The sequence below is a fragment of the Natator depressus genome, chromosome 4 (assembly GCF_965152275.1).
Source record: "Natator depressus isolate rNatDep1 chromosome 4, rNatDep2.hap1, whole genome shotgun sequence".
Lineage (NCBI taxonomy): Eukaryota > Metazoa > Chordata > Testudines > Cheloniidae > Natator > Natator depressus.
In genome coordinates this window covers 105,513,529-105,535,994 of record NC_134237.1, presented here as the reverse complement: position 1 = coordinate 105,535,994, position 22,466 = coordinate 105,513,529, and the positions used below count along the sequence as shown (strand labels likewise).

The following is a 22,466-nucleotide window of genomic DNA, read 5'->3' as shown; positions in this document are numbered from 1 at the left end:
TGCCACAAGTCCTCCTTTTCTTTTTGCGAATACATACTAACACGGCTGCTACTCTGAAACCTCAGATGGTTTTAATTCACCCCTTTTGTTATTTCAATGCAAGTCCGGGTGTGGGCTTCATAGTGCCCTTCTTCAATTTAGCTCAAGTTGGTAAAAAGTGGAGTTACTTAGGTGGCGTAAAATAGTGTATCTAAGACTATGTCTATACAACAGACCTTACAGTGGCGCAGCTGCAGTGGTACAGCTGTGCCACTGTAAGGTCTCCCATGTAGCCACTCTACACCGGCGGGAGAGAGCTCTCCCATTGGCATAATTAAACCACCCCCAACAAGCAATGGTAGCTATGTCAGAGGAGAGCATCTCTTGCCAACATAGCATTGTCCACACCGGTGCTTTTGTTGGTGAAATTTATGTTGGGTAGGGGTGTGTGGTTTTTTTCACACCCCTGGCTGAGAAATGTGATAGGCAGACATAGCCTCACAGTACATCTACACAGCAAATCCCCCCTCCACCAAGGCAGCAAGTCTCAGAGCCCAGGTCAACTGACTTGGGCTCACGCTACAGGGCTAAAAATAGCAATGTTGCCATTCAGGCGTGGAGTGGAGCCTGGGCTCTGAAACCTGGCAATGGGGGAGTATCTCGGTCCCCAGGTTCCAGCAGCTGGCTGAACTTGTACATTGCTATTTTTAGCCCTGCAGCATGAGCCTGAGTCAGTTGACCTGGACTCTGAGATTCGCTGTCATGGGTCTTTTTTGCTGTGTAGACATACCCTAAGAGTATTATGATGATCACATAATATGTCACTGTAGAAAATGCACAAAGTTCTCTCCATTATCTAAATTCTGAAGCACCTACACCCAAAAGGAAACTACTCTACAAGTCTGAAATGAACTGAGAATTGGAAGCATGTCTTACCTTGAATAAAACAATGGCATAATCATATATTAATATTGGATCTTCAGTTTCCAGTGCACCCTTTGAGTACCACTCTATTGCTGCTTCCGGATTTTTTGCCACCCCTTGCTGGCCCCAGAACAGCATCTGTGCCAATCGTTGCTAAAAACAAAACACAACTATCATAATAATAAATCTTAAAGTTAAACTGTAATTGGAGTTACAGGGATGGATTATTTTCACAGATTTACACTGGTGATAAATGTGTCAAGAAGGCAGTTAAGTGTGCTAAGCATTCTGAAAACAGGTTGCCTTATGTAATTTTCAGAGAGGGCTTCCTATCAGTAATGTTCACAGATAACAGACCAAGTTCAGATCTGGCATATGTAGATGCAACTACCATGAGAGTCTGTGGATTGAATTCAGTGGTGAATAAATAGTGATATAAATGCACGGGAAAATGTGTGCAGATGGCTCAGTAGAGCAACTTGCATGGAGCTGGCATTCTGCAGTTGTACAAAACAAGTGTCAAATACACACCAAGGGAATTGAAAGGACAGTTATAGCAAGTAAAACAATGAGCACGTAAGATGAAGTCCCCTTATGTGCCCTTCTCTTTGCCTTACGTCATCTTTTTAGTGGTTGTCACACTCAGGTTGAAGCACGGGAAAAGTTTAAAGATCAGACAAGAAATAAGTTTGAGGGAGCAACATGACAGCACTACCAGCAATTTTACGGTTTAGTCCAAACTGTATGAACAAGCAAAATGATGAAACGATATGCTATGATATAGACTATACCTGTGCAGCTGCATTTCCTCTTGTTGCTTCATATTTTAACCACATAAAGACATCACCATTTTCTTTAGTTTGGGCTTTTAATAGTTCATCATCCCTCAGCCTTATAGTTTCTACAAATGCCTGAAAAGAGGGTGAACAGAGAAAACATTAAACAGCACATTAATCAACCTGCCCACCTAAATGAAAATGTTAGATGTTTCCTGATATCTTGAACAATTCCTTCTCTATTCTGGGCTTTCAAAGTTCTGTTATTTTCTTCACTGGTCAATTTATTAATCCTGAAACCATTAGCTCATTGTCATTTCCTTTCGTTCACTCAGGCCCTCCTATTCTCTGACAGGTCTGTCTGACAGAATGGAACAAACAGAGACCCTGTCTACCCTAGATTTATTTTTCTAAAGCTCCCCACCATTGGTACTATTCAGTGCAGCTCCATTAGTGGTAACAAAAGTAGCGGCAGCTGGCATCTTAACCACCATGTTGTCTACACCAGTGGTTCTCAACCAGGGTGGGACCCCCTGGGGGGGGGGCGCGAGCAGGTTTCAGGAGGTTTCCACCAAAATAAACCAGAGAGCAGGGCCAGTGTTAGACTCACTGGGGCTCAGGGCAGAAAGTTGAAGCCTGAGCTCCGCTTCCTGGGACTTAAGCCGAAGCCTGAGCAACTTAATTTCGCAGGGCCCCCGGTGGTGTGGGGCCTGGAGCAATTGCCCTGTTTGCTACCCCCTGATGCTGGCCCTGGCTTTTAATCTACTGCATATGCAGAAGTACAGTTGTTGTGGCACAGGTGGGCCATGGAATTTTTATAGTATGCTAGGGGGGTGGGGCTCAGAAAGAAAAGGGTTGAGAACCCCTGGTTTAGATCTCCAGTGAGCAGACTGAGATGACAAGGTGGTAAAAGCACTGGCAGCTAGTCTCTGTTAAAGCTCCCACCTTTGGTAGTACTGGGGGTTGTAAAGATGGGATAGTTTGGAAGTAAAAGATAGTTTAGACAGCTGCAGACTCACCAGGCATCAACTATTATTCACTGCCACACCAATATGGGACCATGGGGTGGGGAAGGGTGTGGATAAGAGGAGGAGACTGATCAAAGCAGAAGAGAAAGGAAAAGAAATGTTTGAGGGAGAAAACAATAACATGACTGGAGAAATTGCTTGGCACGTTTTTTAAGAGGAAGTGGATCTATAAAAATGGGTCTTATTTAAGATCTGGAACTTGCAACTTCCACACTCCATCACGTAATGGAACAGCTGGGAGAAACCTACGCCAAGCAGAGATTTCTTATAGCCTGGAAATGGTGAAAATCCAGAGACCCCGTTAAGTCCAACAAAGTGAGAGATTGCTATTGCCAATATAATTAATGTAGGAGGCACTCAGATATGACAGCAATAGGTGACAGCACAAAAGCATAAAGCCTAGTCTACACTAAAAGGTTTACTGGTGTAGCTATATGGACAAAACTCTCCTAGGATAGATCCAGTTTATACTGGCAAGTAAGTGCTTTTACTGATATAGCTTATACCAGTTCCCTGAACAAAATAAGCTATACCACCAAAAGCATTCCTTTGCCAATATAACTGTACCTACCCTATGGTTTTGCTAGTATAGTTATGTTGCAAAAAAAAAAATTAAATAAAAAAAAATCACACCTTAACTGACATTGGTATGCTTGCCTAAGTTTCTAATGTGGACTTGGCCTATGATAAGTAATTAAAAATCAATTTGCAGCCTGTATGTTTTGATTTTGCAATGTTCAAAATCCCTCAGTTATCCTTCCTTTTGTGATAAGTCTCAATCCTAAGATCCTAGCACTCATTTAAGGTTGTTAAATATTTTTTCATCTAAAACTATATTGTTTCCTATTCACAAGCCATTTCTGAAATAAGTTTACTTGGGTTTTCATACAGATATTAAACACAACTAAACATTTTACATTTGATTATGGAAAAGACGTAGATACGGAGAGTACAATTTTTCCTGAATTTAATAAAGTTTGGGTATTAAAGAACAAAAAGAAGAACAGATACTTAACTGTCCTTAATATAGATTGATATGATCTAGTGAACTAAGCATGAGGCTACGAATGAGGTACACCAGACTTCTTTCCCAGCTCTGACACTGACTTCGTATGGTCGCAGTCAAAACAGTTAAACTCTCTGTGACTTAGTTTTCCCCAACTGTGAAATGGGGTAATAATACTTACTGTTTCATGAGGTGTTGTGATTATTAGGTAAGGTAATGTTTGTAAAGTACTTTGAAGATACAAAGCTCTGTATATATAAGTATTAATGTATTATAAACTGCTATCATGGCAAATAAATTCAAATACACCTATAACTCTTTTACCTGATCTCCTTTAGTAGCATGTTGATCAAGAGATGTCTTCAGTGCAATATTGTTGTAATAAGCATATGATAACTCCAAGTCTAGTGGATAATTGTTAATGCCTTGGTAATGTTTATACCCAAGATTCATCACAGCAAGTCTCTCACTCCTCTGAGCACCAATCAAACTGTATAACAACCCCTGGGAAAAATCAACAAACATAAACAATTAATTGGACCACTAACAAGTTTGTCTACTATAAACCATTTTGGTGCTGTCTCACAGACTTTACAGAATGAGCAACGTGCATCTGCAGTATTGGCTGATACGCCAACTATATCAGGTGAAACACCTGAACAACAAAGTGATTAGGATTTCTTTTATAAAGAAAGGTATAAAAGAAACCCTATGACACTTCTACTGAACACACACAATGAGCATTACTGCCTATCATCTTGCTACCACTAGATAACCTTGCTGTTTAGTGCAGATGCTACGCCTGGGACAACCAAAAGGCATCAGCTCATAATTGGGGTGCTAAGCGTGGGATTTTTGCAGGCTCTCAAAACTCTGCTCTCATTGAAAAATCTCACCGTAAGGGTCTGCCTGCACTAATGACTTATGGCTGACAAAGGTTATCAGCAATCGATTCCCCAGGCTGCACGTCAGCGGGGACTGAAAACAGCACTGCTCGTGCAGATCGGACACAACCATTCTTAGTACTCCACCAGTCTCAAGGGTGCCTCTGTAATGGTGCTGAAATCAGTTTTGTCCCACTGCACTAGCTATTTAAACTAGTTTCAACAATATTTGAAGGGGACCCAGGAACTTATTGTTAGCACTGGGCATATTTGTAGTTTAGACAAGACCTAAGTCTCAGTTTCTCTTCCCTGAACAGGATGTGGTAAACTTTGCCTCAGATTAATGTCTTGGGAGCACCATTTAACTCCACCTCCTAATATACTGACACATTCTACAGTAACATTAGGCAGTCCCACCATTCTTGAGTATTTTATATTATTGTACCATTTCATAAGTAAATGGCTATCGGCAAGTTCATTATAAAACAGCCTCCAGTTTCACACATATATCTTTCTCCTTCTCAGATCCTCCTCCTCTTTTATTTGACACTGTGAAATTACAAGGATATTTCTGACCTTATGATTAATTTGAAAAATTTTGGAGTTCAGATGCTTTTCTAAAACTTTTGTGGCGTTTTCCCTCTCAGCCCAGTCTCAGTATCATGTCTTGTGCACAACAGACCACAGGATTTCTTTCCCTTCTAGTCCTATACAACCTTGTTCCTTCAGGAGACCTCCCGCTATGCCCCAACTAGGGCCAAGATTTCTTGAATGGGGAATCCCTGTGACTTGCTGTCCCCATCAGCTCAAGGATATTTTCTTCATCACAGGTTTCGGGGGCCGACTAACAGATCCACTTCCTCCAGTCTACATTTCTAGGGGCAGCAAGCTGGGCCACACTCCCATCTGGAGTTAAATGTGGATGACAAGTAGGCCCCCATCATATCTCTTCAGTGGCCTGCAGGACTGTCCCTCTATCCCAGCTCACTTTGTCACCCTCTTTTAGGAGTGACCAATCAATGCATTTCTCCATTCTGTAGCAGTGGGACAGAGAAGTTCCTCCATTAGGCTCCACTGCTTTTAGCCCCATAGTGTATCAGGGAATTCAGAAATATCTGTGGCCAGCTGCCCAGTAAAGGGGTAAGGTAGAGGGAGCCTATTGGCCATGCCATGAAAAGGAGACCAGATTTGAGATGGGGAAAGCTACCAAAATTTCTTTCCTGTATTTTTTCTTCAAATGGCCAAGTTTCACTCTGGCAACCTACTGTGTAAATTGCTTTTGAAGGTAACTAATTTCATCTGAGATGATCAGACACATTGAATACATTACCTGCACAGGGTCTACGGGCACAGCTAGTCCCGTTTCAAAAATAACTGCAAGGAAAAAGGAAGCTTTGTGGTATCCACAGCAGCTGGAATCCATCAGAAAAGGGATGGAGGAGCTCATGTAGTATAGACCATCAGCCCTGGAAAGATTTTTTGCAACCTTCTCAAATATCCTCCGGCCAACTTCTAAAACTGTATTGTTTTGGTCTTCTGACACTAAAAATACATCACAGAGTAGATGCACAATTGTTATATGTGAAAACAGTTTAAATCAAAATGTTGACGGTGCAACTGTGTGATTTATTTTTACTGGGACAAATTCTGCTATCCTTACTCATGCTCAAAAATACTTTACTTCTCAGGAGTACCACTGAAATAAAAGAAATTCCTAGAAGAGTAAGGTACTACCCAACATGAATAAGGTTAAATCACAACCTGGCCCAGTAGGAATAAGTCAGACAATTCACAATGTAAATCAATAGGACTTGTTGAAGAGTAAGGTACTAGTCAACATTAATAATGGCGGCTGAAGCTGGCCCATAGTCATTACCACTCCATAACTGAGCATTTAAACAAATTGCCCACATTTTGGCCAAGGACACTAAAACCCTGCATGTTTCTGTATTTCCATCTTTTACATTGTGTCCATTCCTCATTTGCAATGTGATATAGACAAATTACAGGTTAACCTTGACACTCCATCCTTAACTTAAGTGATGTGAAAAAACTTCTGCAACATAAGGTAAAGTCAAAGTGTGCCAGCTTCTAAGGGACACTGTATAGTAATTTCAGAAAGACAAGATAAAGGCATGATTACCATCAGAGGGACTGAAGTCCATCTCTCGCAGCAGGTTGAACAAGCTGTGGTATTTCTCCCTTAGCTCTTTGCCCCAGATGAAGGCATCACACTTGATCTTGGCCCCATACTTGTAGTTCAGCTCTGAATAATAGTTTTCACGGATACCTGAACAAAGTGAGAAATCAAGGAAATGATCTGACCTGGGAAATGAGCTGTTTTTTGGAGGAAGCTTATATTTAAAAGATGTCCCTACGGTGGATGAGAACGTGGTATATAGGATGGGAAGAGGAAAGAGGCAGGAAACAGAGTGAAAAACTGATAATGTCAGTACAGCTTATTTAAAAAAAATATAAATGGTTTATTATAACCTCTTCCATATCTTGCAGGACATATAATAATGTTGTTCATACTTGATGTCCAATATGTGTTCTTGAGTGCTATAATAATTAATGTTGTGTTACTCCACCAGTGTGGAACAGAATAGATGCTTTGATATGAATTTTGTCTCTCAGCTGCTTCACATTGAGTAACTACGGAACAGATCTTCCAGCATAACACAAAAGTTGTTGGGAATTTTAAAAATATGTATGTAGTTGCAGCTATTTGCTTTCTTGTACTGTAAAACATCGTGAATTTGATGTAATACTGAGAACAAATTTGTATAACCAGCCAAAAGAAACTTACATAGATATAGAACAGAAGAGAGGGATTTGAGTGGCATATCATATTAACCTGGAATCATTTTATTGTTCTTTTTATTTGTCTTTCTTCTTAAGGGAAAAAAAATCAAAAACTATATTGGAAGGAAGGCTTTCCAGCACTGAGCAATACAGTTTTACCTTCCAGCAAGCATGCTGCAGAAGACAAATTAATTTTCTTCTTATTAAGCACATGGTGGAATTTATATTTCTTTTTTTTATTAAAATCATCATCTAGTCACACTCTGTTTGCGATAAAAGCAAAGCAGGAGACCTCAAGAACAAGGCACACTAATAATCAGATCCTGAAGTTCAGTACTTACAATCTTTTTGCACTGCTTGGCCTTCCTTTACAAGGTGTCCATACCCAGATACTATTTCATGGATGTCTGCACATCTCTCATAGTAGAGTTCAATCTGTTCCATAATTTCTTTGTCATAAAGAGGATTAGAAATCTAAACAAAGGCAAATGACATGCTGGTAACTACAATAGTTGTGACTTTCTGCATTCTTCTAAAAAGAAAAGGAATACTTGTGGCACCTTAGAGACTAACAAATTTATTAGAGCATAAGCTTTTGTGAGCTACAGCTTACTTCATCGGATGCATACAGTGGAAAATATAGTGGGGAGATTTTATATACACAGAGAATATGAAACAATGGGTGTTACCATACACACTGTAACAAGAGTGATCAGAAAAGGTGAGCTATTACCAGCAGGAGAGTGGGGTGGGGTGGAGGGCGAACCTTTTGTAGTGATAATCAAGGTGGGCCATTTCCAGCAGTTGACAAGAACAGTGGGGCGGGGAATAAAAAAGGGAAATAGTTTTACTTTGTGTAATGACACATCCACTCCCAGTCTTTATTCAAGCCTAAGTTAATAGTATCCAGCTTGCAAAGTAATTCCAATTCAGTAGTCTCTCCTTGGAGTCTGTTTTTGAAGTTTTTTTGTTGAAGAATTGCAACTTTTAGGTCTGTAATCGAGTGACCAAAGAGATTGAAGTATTCTCTGACTGGTTTTTGAATGTTATAATTCTTGATGTCTGATTTGTGTCCATTTATTCTTTTACGTAGAGACTGTCCAGTTTGACCAATGTACATGGCAGAGGGGCATTGCTGGCACATGATGGCATATATCACATTGGTAGATGCGCAGGTGAATGAGCCTCTGATTGCGTGGCTGATGTGATTAGGCGCTATGATGGTGTCCCCTGAATAGATATGTGGACACAGTTGGCAACGGGCTTTGTTGCAAGGATAGGTTAGTGTTTTCGGGTTAGCGTTTTTGTTGTGTGGTGTGTGGTTGCTGGTGAGTATTGCTTCAGGTTGGAGAGCTGTCTGTAAGCAAGGACTGGCCTGTCTCCCAAGATCTGTGAGAGTGATCGGTCATCCTTCAGGATAGGATGTAGATCCTTGATGATGCGTTGGAGAGGTTTTAGTTGGGGGCTGAAGGTGATGGCTAGTGGCGTTCTGTTATTTTCTTTGTTGGGCCTGTCCTGTAGTAGGTAACTTCTGGGTACTCTTCTGGCTTTGTCAATCTGTTTCTTCACTTCAGCAGGTGGGTATTGTAGTTGTAAGAACGCTTGATAGAGATCTTGTAGGTGTTTGCCTCTGTCTGAGGGGTTGGAGCAAATGTGGCCATAGAGCTTGGCTGTAGACAATGGATCATGTGGTGTGGTCTGGATGAAAGCTGGAGGCATGTCGGTAAGTATACCGTTCAGTAGGTTTGCGGTATAGGGTGGTGTTTATGTGACCATCGCTTATTAGCACCGTAGTGTCCAGGAAGTGGATCTCTTGTGTGGACTGGTCCAGGCTGAGGTTGATGGTGGGATGGAAATTGTTGAAATCATGGTGGAATTCCTCAAGGGCTTCTTTTCCATGGGTCCAGATAATGAAGATGTCATCAGTGTAGCGCAAGTAGAGTAGGGGCATTAGGGGACGAGAGCTGAGGAAGCGTTGTTCTAAGTCAGCCATTAAAATGTTGGCATACTGTGGGGCCATGCGGGTACCCATAGCAGTGCCACTGATTTGAAGGTATACATTGTCCCCAAATGTGAAATAGTTATGGGTGAGGACAAAGTCACAAAGTTCAGCCACCAGGTTTGCCGTGACATTATCGGGGATACTGTTCCTGATGGCTTGTAGTCCATCTTTGTGTGGAATGTTGGTGTAGAGGGCTTCTACATCCATAGTAGCTAGGAAGGTGTTTTCAGGAAGATCACCGATGGACTGTAGTTTCCTCAGGAAGTCAGTGGTGTCTCTAAGATAGCTGGGAGTGCTGGTAGTGTAGGGCCTGAGGAGGGAGTCTACATAGCCAGACAATCCTGCTGTCAAGGTGCCAATGCCTGAGATGATGGGGCGTCCAGGATTTCCAGGTTTATGGATCTTGGGTAGCAAATAGAATACCCCTGGTCGGGATCTAGGGGTGTGTCTGTGTGGATTTATTCTTGTGCTTTTTCAGGGAATTTCTTGAGCAGATGGTATAGTTTCTTTTGGTAACCCTCAGTGGGATCAGAGGGTAATGGCTTGTAGAAAGTGGTGTTGAAGAGCTGCCTAGCAGCCTCTGGTTCATATTCCGACCTATTCATGATGATGACAGACAAATTTATTAGAGCATACGCTTTCGTGAGCTACAGCTCACTTCATTGGATGCATAGAGTGGAAAATATAGTGGGGAGATTTTATATACACAAAGAACATGAAACAATGGGTGCTCCCATACAGACTGTAACAAGAGGGATCAGGAAAGGTGAGCTAGAGTCGGGGGAGGGGGTCGGGGGGGACGGACCTTTTGTAGTGATGATCAAGGTGGGCCATTTCCAGCAGTTGACAAGAACAGTAGGGTGGGGGGGGGGGGAATAAACAAGGGGAAATACTAACATGGCTGCCTCTAAAAAGAGATATCACTGAGTCTGAGTTTAAGGTCAGAAAGTACCACCAGATCCATCGAATCTGACATCCTGTATATCACAGGCCGGAACCAGCCCACTAACCCCAGAAACCAAAATTAGACCAAAGTAGTACAGCCCACAGATTTTACAGACTTGATGACAAAATAAATCCCGGTTACTAACCTTTCTATAACTGTTATTCTTCAAGATGTATTGCACATGTCCATTCCAATGTAGGTGTGTGCTTGCTCCAAGCACAGCCGTTGGAAAGTTTTCCCTCAGTGGTATCCATCGGGTCAGCTCTGGTGCCCCCTGGAGTCGCACCTCATAGCACTGGTATAAAGGGTCCTGCTGATCCACAGCCCCCTCAGTTCCTTCTTGCTGGCCGACTCTGACAGAGAGGTAGGAAGGAAGGTCTTGGAATGGACATGTGCAATGCATCTCAGAGAACAACAGTGATAGAAAGTTTAGTAACCATTTTTTCTTCGAGTGCTTGCACATGTCCATTCCAATGTAGGTGACTCCCAAGTAGTTGTGCAGGCGGAGGGTTCAGAGTTTATTGACATGCTGATTACTACACCACTCGGCTAAATCCAGCATCATCTCTGGCCTGTTGGTTGATGGCGTAGTGAGACCCAAAAGGGTGAACTGATGATGATGTTGCCGCTCTACAAGTGTTCTGGATAGGAACTTGTGCTATGAATGCTGCTGAAGAGGCTTGGGCCCCTGTGGAATATGCTGTCAGGGCAGGTGGGGGCAGGGACCTTTGCCAGGTCGTAGCATGTGTGGATGCAGGAAGTGATCCATGGTGAAATTCTCTGGGCTGAGACAGGAAGACCTTTCCTCCTCTCTGCAATGGCTATGAACAGTTGAGTAGTTTTCTGAAATGGCTTAGTCCTTTCTATGTGGAAGGCCAGTGTGTGTCTGACATCTAGTGAGTGAAGCCTCTGCTGTTCCCTGTTGGAAGGTGGTTTTGGATAAAAGACCGGCAGAAAGATATCCCATGGATACTATGGAACTGTGAAACCACCTTTGGAAGGAAAGCTGGATGAGGACACAATTGGACCTTGTCCTTGAAGAATACAGTGTTTGGTGGTTCTCAAGTGAGGGCCTGGATCTCTGACACTCTTCTGGCAGAAGTAATGGCCACTAGGAAGGTCACCTTCCAGGACATGTAGAGCAGAAAGCACGTTGCCAGTGGCTCAAATGGGGGTCCTGTCAATTTCAACAATACCAGGTTGAGGTCCCAGGGAGGGATTGGTTGACATATCGGGGGGTGCAATCTAACAAGGTCTTTAAGAAACCAATTACAGATGCTGTTTGAAAACATGGAATGGCCATTGGTGAAAAGCTAAGATTGTGGCCAGATGGACCCTAATAGATGATATGGTTAGACCTTGTTGCTTCAGGTGTAGTAAGTAGTCCACAATGAATGGTATTGCTGATTGCGTAGGCAAGACCTGGTCGAGAACCTCTTCCACTTTGCCAGGTAAGTAGCTCTGATGGACAGCTTCCTGATCCCTAGTAGACCTCGTGCACCTGCCCTGACCATGCTAGCTCTGTGGGGTTCAGCCATGTAGCATCCAGGCTATCAGAAGAAGGGACTCGAGGTTCGGGTGATGCAGGCGGCTGTGGTCCTGGGAGATCAGGTCTAGATACAGAGGTAGAAGGTTTGGTGTCTCCATTGAGAGTTCTAGGACTGTGGCAAACCAGTGCTGGCAGGGCCAGGCAGGGGCTATCAGGGTGACTCGTGCTCTGTCCATTCTGATTCTCAGCAAGACCTTGTGAATGAGAGGAATGGGAGGAAATGCATAGAAGAGATGCCCCATCCAAGGAAGGAGGAAGGCGTCTGCGAGAGATCTGGGGCTGTGACCCAAGAGGGAGCAGAATTAGAGACACTTCCTGTTGTGCCTTGTCGCAAACAGATCTATCTGGGGAGTTTGGAAAATGGTGTTCATAATATCTAAATGAATGGACCACTTGTGGTGGTTTGGAGAAGGATCTGCTGAGGTGATCTGTTAGCTCATTCTGCAATCCCAGCAGATAGGAGGCCTTGTGGTAGATCAAGTGGGCTATGTAAAACTCCCACAACTTCCTGGCACAGGTGAGAGAAGCACCTTCCTCCCTGCCTGTTGATACAAAACATCGCCGTTGTGTTGTCTGTGAGAGCTGACACGTTCTTGCCTGCCACATGGGGCTGGAATGCCTGGCAAATGTGCGAACTGCCCTGAGCAATCTGATATTGATGTGCAGCAAGAGCTCTTCCGGAGACCAGAGGCCCTGAGTTCTGAAGGAACTCAAGCAAACACCCCACCATCGCTGAAGCATCTATAATGAGAGACACTGATGATTGGGGTCTTGAGAATGGGACTCTTGCATGCACCGCCAATGGGTCTAGCACCAATTGAGAAAGGCGATCACCGACAAGGGAACTGTAATAACTGTGGCTAAATGGTGTTGGTTTGGCAAGTATATGGATGCCAGTCACACCTGGAGAGGTCTGAGTTGAAGTCTTGCATGCTGCACTACACAGGTGCATGAGGCCATGTGGCCCAAGAGCTTCAAGCAGTTCCTTGCTATCATGATGGGTGATCTCTGAGGCTCTCTATAAGCATCACTACTGCTTGGAACCATGCTTCTGGGAGAAAGGCTCTGGCTTGGACAGAGTCGAGGATCACTCCAATAAACTCTGTCCTTTGAGCGGGAAGAGGGTAGAGTTCTGCGTGTTTATAAGCAGACCTAAGCCCTGGAATACTGACTGGTTTAACTTTATATTGGACGCCACCTGGCTCTTGGTGTGACCTCTGACCAGCCAGTTGTCGAGGTAAGAGTAGACCTGAATCCCTTGCCTCCTCAGGAAGGCTGTGACTGCCATGCACTTTATGAACACCTGAAGGGCCGCTGACAGGTCAAACGGAAGAGCCGCAAATTGGTAGTGCATGTGGCTCTCGATGAACCTGAGGAACCTTCTGTGTCCCTGAAAAATCAAGATATGGAAGTAAGTGTCCTTCAGATTGGACATACCAGTCCCCTGGATCCAGGAAGGGAATGATGGAAGCCAAGGAGACCATGTGGAACTTTAGCTTCTTCATGTATCTGTTGAGCTTTTGCAGGTCCAGAATTGGTCTGAAACTGTCATTGGCTTTTGGGATTAGGAAATATTGGGAGTGGAACCCTTGGCCCCTTAACTCTGGTGGAACCTCTTCCATGGTTCACACACTTAGGAGCGACTACACCTCTTGGGCTAGAAGATGCTCCTGAGACGAGTCCCTGAAGAGGAGCAGGGTGGTGGGGGAGAAGAAGTGAACTGAAGGGTATATCCTAATGCTATCATACTTAGCGCCTAGTGGTTTGTTGTAATATGGGCCCATGCCTCATAGAAATGGAATACACAGTCCACAAAAATACTGGGGAGGTTGGATCCAAGTTGTGTCCTGGTACGTCGTCCCCAAGTGACCCATCAAAAGGGCTGCTTGGACCCACCAGTGTGTCTGGATGGGAGCAGGCATGGATGTGGATGAGGACTGTGGAGGATGTCTTCTCCTAAAGCCCCTGCTCCTCTTCCTATGAGAGTCCTGCAGAGCAGGTGGCGGGAAGAATTGAGAGGCTGGTTGAGGCTTATTTATGTTTCCTTGTGGGTGCTGGTGTATAAAGACCTAGGGACTTCAGGGTGTCCCTGCCGTCCTTTAGGCTATGCAGCTTGGAGTCCATCTGCTTGGAAAAGAGCAACATGCCCTCAAAAGGAAGGTCTTGCAGAGTCTGTTGAATCTCATGTGGTAGGCCTGAGGACTGAAGCCATGAGCTTCCGCACATCGCCACCGCTGAGGCCATAGATCTGGCTGCAGAGCCAGCTGCATCCAAGGCTGCTTGAAGGGACGCCTCTGCCACTGATTTGTCTTCTTCCATGAGAGCTGAAAACTCTTATCGGGATTCCTGGGGTAACAACTCCTTCAATCTCAGCATAGAGTCCCCAGGAATTAAAATCATATCTGCTCAGCAGTGGTTACTGATTCATGATCCTGACCTGAAGGTCACCTGTTGAATAGACTTTCTGCCAAAAAAGTCTAATTTTTTGGCATCTTTGGCCTTGGGTGATGGCCCTTGTACCTTGTTGCTCCCACTCATTGGCTGCTGACACAACCAAATAGCCCGGTTGTGGATGTATATATAAGAATTCATAACCCTTAGCTGGGAAAAAGTACTTCTTTTCAGTCTTCTTTGCTGTCGCTGAGTGGACGCTGGGGTCTGCCACAATGCTTTGATGGGGTTCATAATGGCCTCATTAAGAGGCAGTATCACTCTTGATGGGCCCGTTGACATTAGAATACCCGCCAAAGCATGGGAGGATTCCCTGACCTTCGCTACCTGGATCCCCAGGTTTTGGGCCTCTCTCTTAAGGAGCTCCTAATGAGCCCTACAGTCAACCTGAGGGCGCACTATATCTGCTTCCACCACTGCCTCATCAGAAGAGGAGGAAGAAATGGTAGGAGGCACTGTTCTTCACCTTCGGCACTGGATAGGTCTCCAGGTGCTGGCTCTTGGTACTGGATCCTGCTCTGAGTGGCACGGCGGCAGTGCTCTGGACTCAGATGCCACAGAGTATGACCTTCTGGACCGGGGCCCTTGCATTGGTGGGAAAGCCCACGGGTTCCAGAATGACCATTGTGCTGGCATCTGCCACCACTCCTGTGGCCATGCCATGGGTGGGATGCCTTGGCCCGGGTCCATAGGAGGATAGTGCCAACTGGAGTGATGGTGTCGGCTTTGGCAAGAGACTGCCTCCAAGTCCAACTCCAAAGACTTCTTTCCTGGAGACCAGGGAGGTATGGCGCTGATCGGTGTCCAGTGACCAGTCCTAAGAGGGAGGAGATTGGGGTTGGGCCATAATGGTTTCCCTTTGAAAGGCACCTGAGACCTAGGTGCCACAGAGGTCCCTTCATTTGGTGCTGTTGCTGTCAGCTCCTGAATAGCCGGAGACGCTGGTACCAGCAGTGAGAGTAAGTCTCTTGCTGCGGCGAATGCCTCTGGTATTGATTGTACTGCCAAGGCACCAGAACTCTGGTGGCTCTCCTGCATTGTTGAGTCCATAATGGTACCCTCTCTGGGGCTGGAGTCAATGGCACCACATGGCTGACGCGGGTCACACTCTACTCTCCCTGCCCCGTGGACCTCGGGGTTGGGGATCGACCTCTGTCAGTCTTCTTCTGATAGAGGTCTGATAGAGGAATGGCAAACGGTGCCGAGGTTCTTTTGCAGGAGCACTTTTCTTCTGCACTGGACATGGCTCTTGAGATGTGGAAGGAGCTTCTCTCCTTGGTACCATTGATGAAGAACAGCGCCAAGGGTCCCGAACAGCAGCCGGGGAGCTCCTTACTGAGGCTGAAGTGCTCGGTGCCAAGTCCGAGTGACCCAGCTCCAAGGGATGTCTTAGCGCTGCTTCCATGAGGATAAATTTCAGTCTGGTGTCTCTATCCTTTTTGATATGGGTTCTGAAGTCTTTACAGATCTTACAAAGTTCCTGCATGTGATCTTCCACCAGGCACTCAAGGCAGCTGGAATGGGGATCACTCACAGGCACAGGCCTGTGGCACAGGGCTTAAAGCTCAGAGACCAAGTTCCAATAACCTAACTATCTAATAACAGAAACAAATTGCAAGGACGAGGTAGTTTCAGCAACCGTCATAGGTGGTAAGAAGGAACTGAGGGGGCTGTGGGTTGGCAGGACTCTTTATACCAGTACTGTGAATGCAAAACCCTAGGGGGCACCAGAGCCGACCTGACAGACACCACTGAGGGAAGATTTTCCAGCGGCTGTTCTCGGAGTGAGCACACCCCTACATTGGAATGGACATGTGCAAAAATAAAGGATTATTTTCAACAAAACTGTATCATGTTTCGATGCATTTGTTTTGAGTCAGATGACATGATGCCAAGCAGTCAGTGTAGACCAGGACACAACGGGATGAGTTCTTGACCCCATTGAAGTCAATGGGACATTTTCCATTAAGTTTCAGGGAGCCAGAATTTCATCCATTGTGTTCAATATCATGTCAGCTATACCTAAATAGCACTCGGCATTTTTCAATATCGAGACACTTATTTAGGCCCTTATATATGGGATAAGGAGCCTATCTTTAGGTACCGCTTCATGAAAATCTATTAGCTGGTGTACAAGTTTTGTAGGCATCTAAAGTAACTAGATCTTAACAGAACCCATGATCACATACTGATGAAACCCTCAAATTCAATAATGGTTGATGACGGGCTTATCATTTGCTGTGGCTTTAGTAAATACCCGGGATCTAATCTTGTCATCAGTCTGCACTCAGTACTCTCAGTGACATCCATAGGTAGAATTTCCATAGATAAAATGATGGGAGAACTGGGCCTCAGTAGTCTGACACAGTATGTCACTCTGTATACATTTACCTGTTTTGTTTCCAGAATATTAAGACGGTAGTATTTCACAGGTCCAAAAAACCCTTCAATGCCAGGTGCGTACCCACAGCCTCCAAGAACAAAGTATCCAGCCGTGTCGTCATAATAGAAATCTTCCCTAAAACTAGAAAACAAGACGCATAAATACTCTGAGTATTTGGAGGTATTATGAAGCAAACAAGAACCCTGTGTCTCATACTTTGGTAGAGACTATCTTTAATTCATCCCAAACATCTATTTCTGTTCCCTATCCTTTTACTCTCTCTTTGGAAGTCAAGGCAGTTAAACTGAATTAAAGCCACTTTAGTTCTGAATGAGCTTGTCTACACAGGGGTTTAATATGGTTTAACTAATCCACTTTTAAATCACACTTGTAGGTAATTCAGAATAATTTTCATGAGTGTCCCTGTGTAGACAAATCCATAAAAAAGATTTAACAAACGTTTTGTTTCACAAACATTTTAGAACCGCTGATTTTTTTATCTGTTGACATGATTTGCACATTTGAGGTGTCTTTCTTCCTGATTTTTTGTGTCAATAAAACCCAGACAAAGATCTTTATTTTTATTTTTTATATTTACTATGAATCCATTGTCACAATGAATATCTGCAAATGCATCTTACACAGTTCACATTTTGTAAACAAGAATGGAGAGGAAAAAGAGTAAACAGCAAAGCTTACAATATAATGTATTAGTACATAATCTCCTTTATTAAAGGAATCCTCAAATTCTTTGCACAAGAGTCAGTTGTATGCTAGAGGGAAAATGAATAATTTAACATGAGATTTTAAGAAGAAAAATGGTCCAATAGCTTGGAGCCAGGGATGGAGAAAGAGCAATAAGTCAGTGGGACAGTTCAAATACACGAGCCACCCCCAACCGTGGACATGAGAGGCATGATCCTCATGCCACTGAAGTTGATGGAAATTTTGTCATCTACTTAAGAGGAGCAAATCTAGACCCTCGGGTGAAATCCTGGCTCCTTGAAGTCAATGTCAGTTTTGCCATTGATTTCAGTGAGGCCAAGATTTCACCTTAAGATCCTGATTCAAAGCCCACTGAAGTAAATTTTACTCTATTAGTTTCAGTGGTCTTTGATCAGACCCTATGAATTAGACGGCAATACCTTTACTTATGTTGAGTAGTAACTTACTTCTCAAATAGTCCCATTGACTTCAGAATGACCACTCATGATGTATTCAACATGTGTACAGGTAACGTAATCTAGCCCATGATTGCTGTAGTGACATGAGTGGGTGAAGAATAGTGTCAGAGAGGCAGGGTAGAAAGATTTGGAAAATCAGTTTTGGAATTTCAGTTACACCCCTCTTCCCTGCCCTTGCCTCCCCACCCATCCCCCACAACCAAACACAGACCACATTAGTATGCAAAGGGGAATGCTTCTCTTACTTAAAAGATTGGTGCTGGTGCCTTTTCAGATTCTTCCCAACACTGGTTATTTCTATCTAAAAGGATGGAAAATATTAAATGTCAGTTGTGATAGACTACAAATTGCAAGCTAACTGCCATAATATTATTTGATATACAGTAACTCTTAGTTTTGAAAATTGTCGTTTGCGTCCTGCTGCATCTTTTGGTATGTTAAGAGGGACACTGTCAAATAGCTTAATGGGATTTTCGAAAACACCTAGTTGCTTTGGAAAATCCTGCTAAGTGGCTATCTACATCTTTAGATGCCTAAATACCTTTAAAAAACTGGCCTCTAATCTCTTGATGCCTCGTTTCCCCATCTATAAAATGGGGATAATAATCCCTGCCTAATTGGTTAATGTTTCTGTGATACTCAGATACTACAGTGATGTGAGCCCTAGAAAAACTAAGAAATAAATAGCTACTCAATAGGGATTGCGGGAGGAGTGAGAGAAGGAGAGCAGTGTATAGAGTTTCTATTACTCGAAGATGATTTCTACACATACAAGAAAGCCATATTGTACTTCTTTGTGGTAAAACCTTGGGAAATGCCACAAAGTTTACTGTGTGGTGTTTCCTCCTGATATTACCTCTGTAGGAAGGTATGTGGAGCTTGGCCTGTACACTCTATAGCGAAAGGGGGCTCCAGCCAACACAGAAACTGAGAGCTGTCCATCCATGCTTCTCTCCAATCTCCATTTCCCTAATGGCCCTAAGGCTCCCTTAGGAATCTGGCCTCACTTCACAGGTATTGGGCAGGGCACCACAAGGAACCCTGTCTTGGAGGGGAGGGGAGGAGTGTGCCTTGTAAAGCAGCTGTAGTGGTTTTGTGGAGAGACTTCTGCAGGGCTAGGCCATGTCACACTGCTTCCATCCATCTTAGGTACTTATTGGCCCCCACAACAGTGTAATATCTGAATGCCTCACATAATATGTATTTACCCTCCCAACACCCCTGTGAGACAGGTGCTATTATTACAGATGAGCAATTGAAGCACAGCAAGACTAAGCAACTTGACTCTGGCTGAGCTGGGAATAGAGCCTGAATCTTCTGTGTCCCAGGTTACCACTCTAAGCATTTGACTGTCCTCCCGTCTGGCTTTGTTCCTCCTGCCTCAGGAGGAGCTCTGATGAACCTTTTTATGCTCCCTTCATATCAACCAATAGAGAAAAGCATGAGATTTTACTTCAAGTCTATGTGAACTCACTCTGCCCTAAGATTGCAGAATAATGTCTTGATTTAGCTATCCAAGTGACCAATAGGCAACCCTCTTCAACAGGAAATGACTTATTCACCTTATGCTAATATTGACAATAACATTCACGTCTGCACCTGAACTGGACTTCAAGCCAGGTCCATGCCTGCTTCCAGAAGTGGAGGCCTGAACTACACAGTGCAGTTTAAAGATTTTTAAAAAGTCACCTAAAATGATTCAGAAACAAATGTTTTTTTTAATTTCCTATTAAAAAAAAGTAGGTTGGAGACAGAACACACGTTAAAATGAGGTAGCCATTTAAAAATAAATATACATTTCTATCTGATTTTTTTTTGGCAAGAAAATCAGGCTACTTTGTGGAACCCTGACCTTTTCCTCCATTTATATATTTATATTATAGATGTCTGGCATTAAGGTTGTACAAATGTTTTCATTTTAAAGTGTCATTTTCTGCCTTGTCAGTTTTTTACCGTTGAATCTAAACTGGTCAGTGTGGCTCTTTTAATCCATGAATTAGTGGTTTTTTTTAAACTTCGAGCAAAATCAATTCAGTCCTTTTCAAGAATGAAGAGGAAGAAAAAGATTTACACATTTAAACAAAAGATGCAAACATTTTTAAAGTGCTCTAGTGCCTTAGTGGTTCATGGTAGAGACTAGAAATGGGGCAGGGAGAATGACCCAGATGTGCCTTTTAGTAGTCTGTTGAAAACTGGTTGTGATTTGTTAAAATTATAGGGGTTTAAAATATGTGTTTTGTCTATGGGCAGTGGATTTTGTAATGTGATCTCTTAACAGCGTTCTACTGGTTCTCTGTATGGAAGCAAAGCTTAGAAAATTGCATAGGAGGTGGAATATTTTTTCTTTAGGCGTGAAAGAGGCTGGGAGACATGCTTCTGGGAAGGGTAGTTTTTAGATTACTGAGAGATGCAGGAGCTAGAGGAGGAGGAGGAAGTATACTTAATAGATGGGAAAACTGAGCCACAGAAAATCAGTCCTTCATTGCACTGGAAAATGTTCTCTTTTCTAGCAGCAGCACAGGTACACTAGAGCTTGCAGTGACTAATGTGTGTGGATTTGTGATAGACATTGGCCTCTAAATCAAAAGACCTAGTTTCAAATCTCAGGTCTCTCATTCTTTTGCTGTGTGAAAACGTGCAAAGCATATAATCTCTCTTTGCCCAGTCTGTAAAAAGGGATAGTGGTGGCACAACCAAATACAAATAGCCCTCTGCAAACTCCAAACTTGTTACCCTCATCTTAAACTACAAGATGGCAGCTGTGACACCACACATACCCGTCCTCCATTAAAGGAGAGATCTAGTCGAAACCACTGTTTCAGAGGAAGGCTGAAGCTAGTTTTCACTGCAAGGTCTTCTCCTTTGACAAGACGCATCTGTATATGAACATAACCTGACAAACACAGCAACAAATGAAAACAAAGAAATAGTTAAAAACCACAAAATTATGAAAGCTAAGAACTGGCTTCCTAAATGTTGTTCACAATAACCCTGTCCTGTGAAGCAATACAATGATAATTTGACGGTACTACTTAGAATCACAGAAGTTAGATTCACAGAGTCAGAGATTTTAACATCAGAATGGAGTATTATGATCATCTAGTCTGATGCCACCCGAGAGAGGCTGACACCCTGCGTAACACAGGCCATAGAATTTCACCAAGTAATCCTTGCATGAAGCCTGCTCTAGTTGAGCTATCGCATATTTTTAAACAAAACCATCTAGTCTTGACTTCAAAAAAAGTCAAAAGAATCCACCAGATCCTTAAGTAAATTGTCCTAATGGTTAATTACCCTCACTGTTAAAAAATTTGCATTTTATGTCCAGGCTGAACTTGTCTAGCTTCAGCTTTGAGCCACGGGATCTTGTGGTGCCTTTTTTCCAATTAAAGAGTCCTCAACTTTCAGAAATCTTCTTCCATCATATGTACTTGTAGACGATGATCAAGTCACCCCACAATCTTCTTTTGGATAAGATAAATAGACTGAGCTTCTTCCATCTCTCACTGTAAAGCAGAACTTGAATCATTCTAGTACCACTTTTCTGAGCCCTTTCCAATTTTTCAACATTCTGTTTGACGTGTGGACACCAGAACGGGACACAGTATTTTAGTTCCAGTCTTATTAATTTCACATACAGAAGTAATACCATTTCCTTCCTTCCTCATTCTCTTGTTTACCCATGCAAAGACTATGGGCTTGACTACACTTACATTTTATAGCTCTCTAACTTGCTGGCTCAGGGGTGTGAAAAATCACACCCCCTACCCCTGAGCGCAGCAAGTCAGAGCGCTTTAAAGCGCTAGTGTAAACAGGCTCCCAGCTGTGCTCCCAGCGCTTGGAGCTAATCCCCTCATGGAAGTGGATTACCAGGAGCGCTGGGAGAGCTCTCTCCCAGCTTGCGCGCGACCACACTCGCACTTCAAAGCGCTGCCGCGGGAGCACTCCTGCGACAGCACTTTGAAGTTTCCAGTGTAGCCATGCCCTTAGTTTGCTCTCATAGTCACAGCATGATGCCAGCAGCTGTGGAAAAGACCTATAATATTTCGTTCACCCTCCTGAGAGTGTGGGATTGTTCTTGAAAATAAAATCAGAAAAGAAAACTGGCACTTTCTGAGATAGCCCAGGCTGGATGCAAAGATTTCTATGGAAATACCATGGCCAAATTTAATTCTTCTTAATCTTACTCTAATAATATACTGGATATTTTTTGTTTCCAAACACACAGGGCCAAAATGGAGCATTCTGCCAGGCATGAGTTTAGTACAATAGGCCTAACAAAAATGTTTGTAAATGTTGTTCTTTGTTATGGGTCAGGGATGATAACACTATTTCTCCTCTGAAGGCCTTATGGTATTATTACCTTCTTCATTTAGAAATACAGCAGGGGTACTATACATTTCTCCTGGGTCAATAAAGTAGAATATTCCACATAGATTCTTTTCGCAATGACGGAGTAGATAAAGCCAAACTGAAATAGTGAACCTGCATGAGTAAAAAGAAACATACAACCCACTCTGAGGATATAGATCATATCAATTTTTAAAAT

General features: G+C 43.3%; 2 protein-coding genes across 2 annotated transcripts in view; one reads left to right on the top strand and one right to left on the bottom strand.

Annotated features, from left to right (window-relative positions):
- Positions 1-22,466, top strand: part of SLC34A2 (solute carrier family 34 member 2) — a 154,319-nt gene that overhangs the window by 119,311 nt on the left and 12,542 nt on the right. The gene's annotated exons all lie outside the window — the stretch shown is intronic.
- SEL1L3 (SEL1L family member 3) overlaps positions 1-22,466 on the bottom strand; it is a 58,076-nt gene that overhangs the window by 26,284 nt on the left and 9,326 nt on the right. Inside the window, exons 4-13 of the mRNA XM_074950131.1 lie at positions 22,281-22,402; positions 20,695-20,810; positions 18,163-18,218; positions 16,742-16,874; positions 7,744-7,876; positions 6,741-6,887; positions 5,928-6,139; positions 4,038-4,217; positions 1,695-1,814; positions 916-1,056 (exon numbers count right to left, since the gene is read on the bottom strand). Of these exons, the coding sequence (XP_074806232.1) occupies positions 916-1,056; positions 1,695-1,814; positions 4,038-4,217; positions 5,928-6,139; positions 6,741-6,887; positions 7,744-7,876; positions 16,742-16,874; positions 18,163-18,218; positions 20,695-20,810; positions 22,281-22,402 (1,360 nt within the window). The remainder of the gene's footprint in view (positions 1-915; positions 1,057-1,694; positions 1,815-4,037; positions 4,218-5,927; positions 6,140-6,740; positions 6,888-7,743; positions 7,877-16,741; positions 16,875-18,162; positions 18,219-20,694; positions 20,811-22,280; positions 22,403-22,466) is intronic.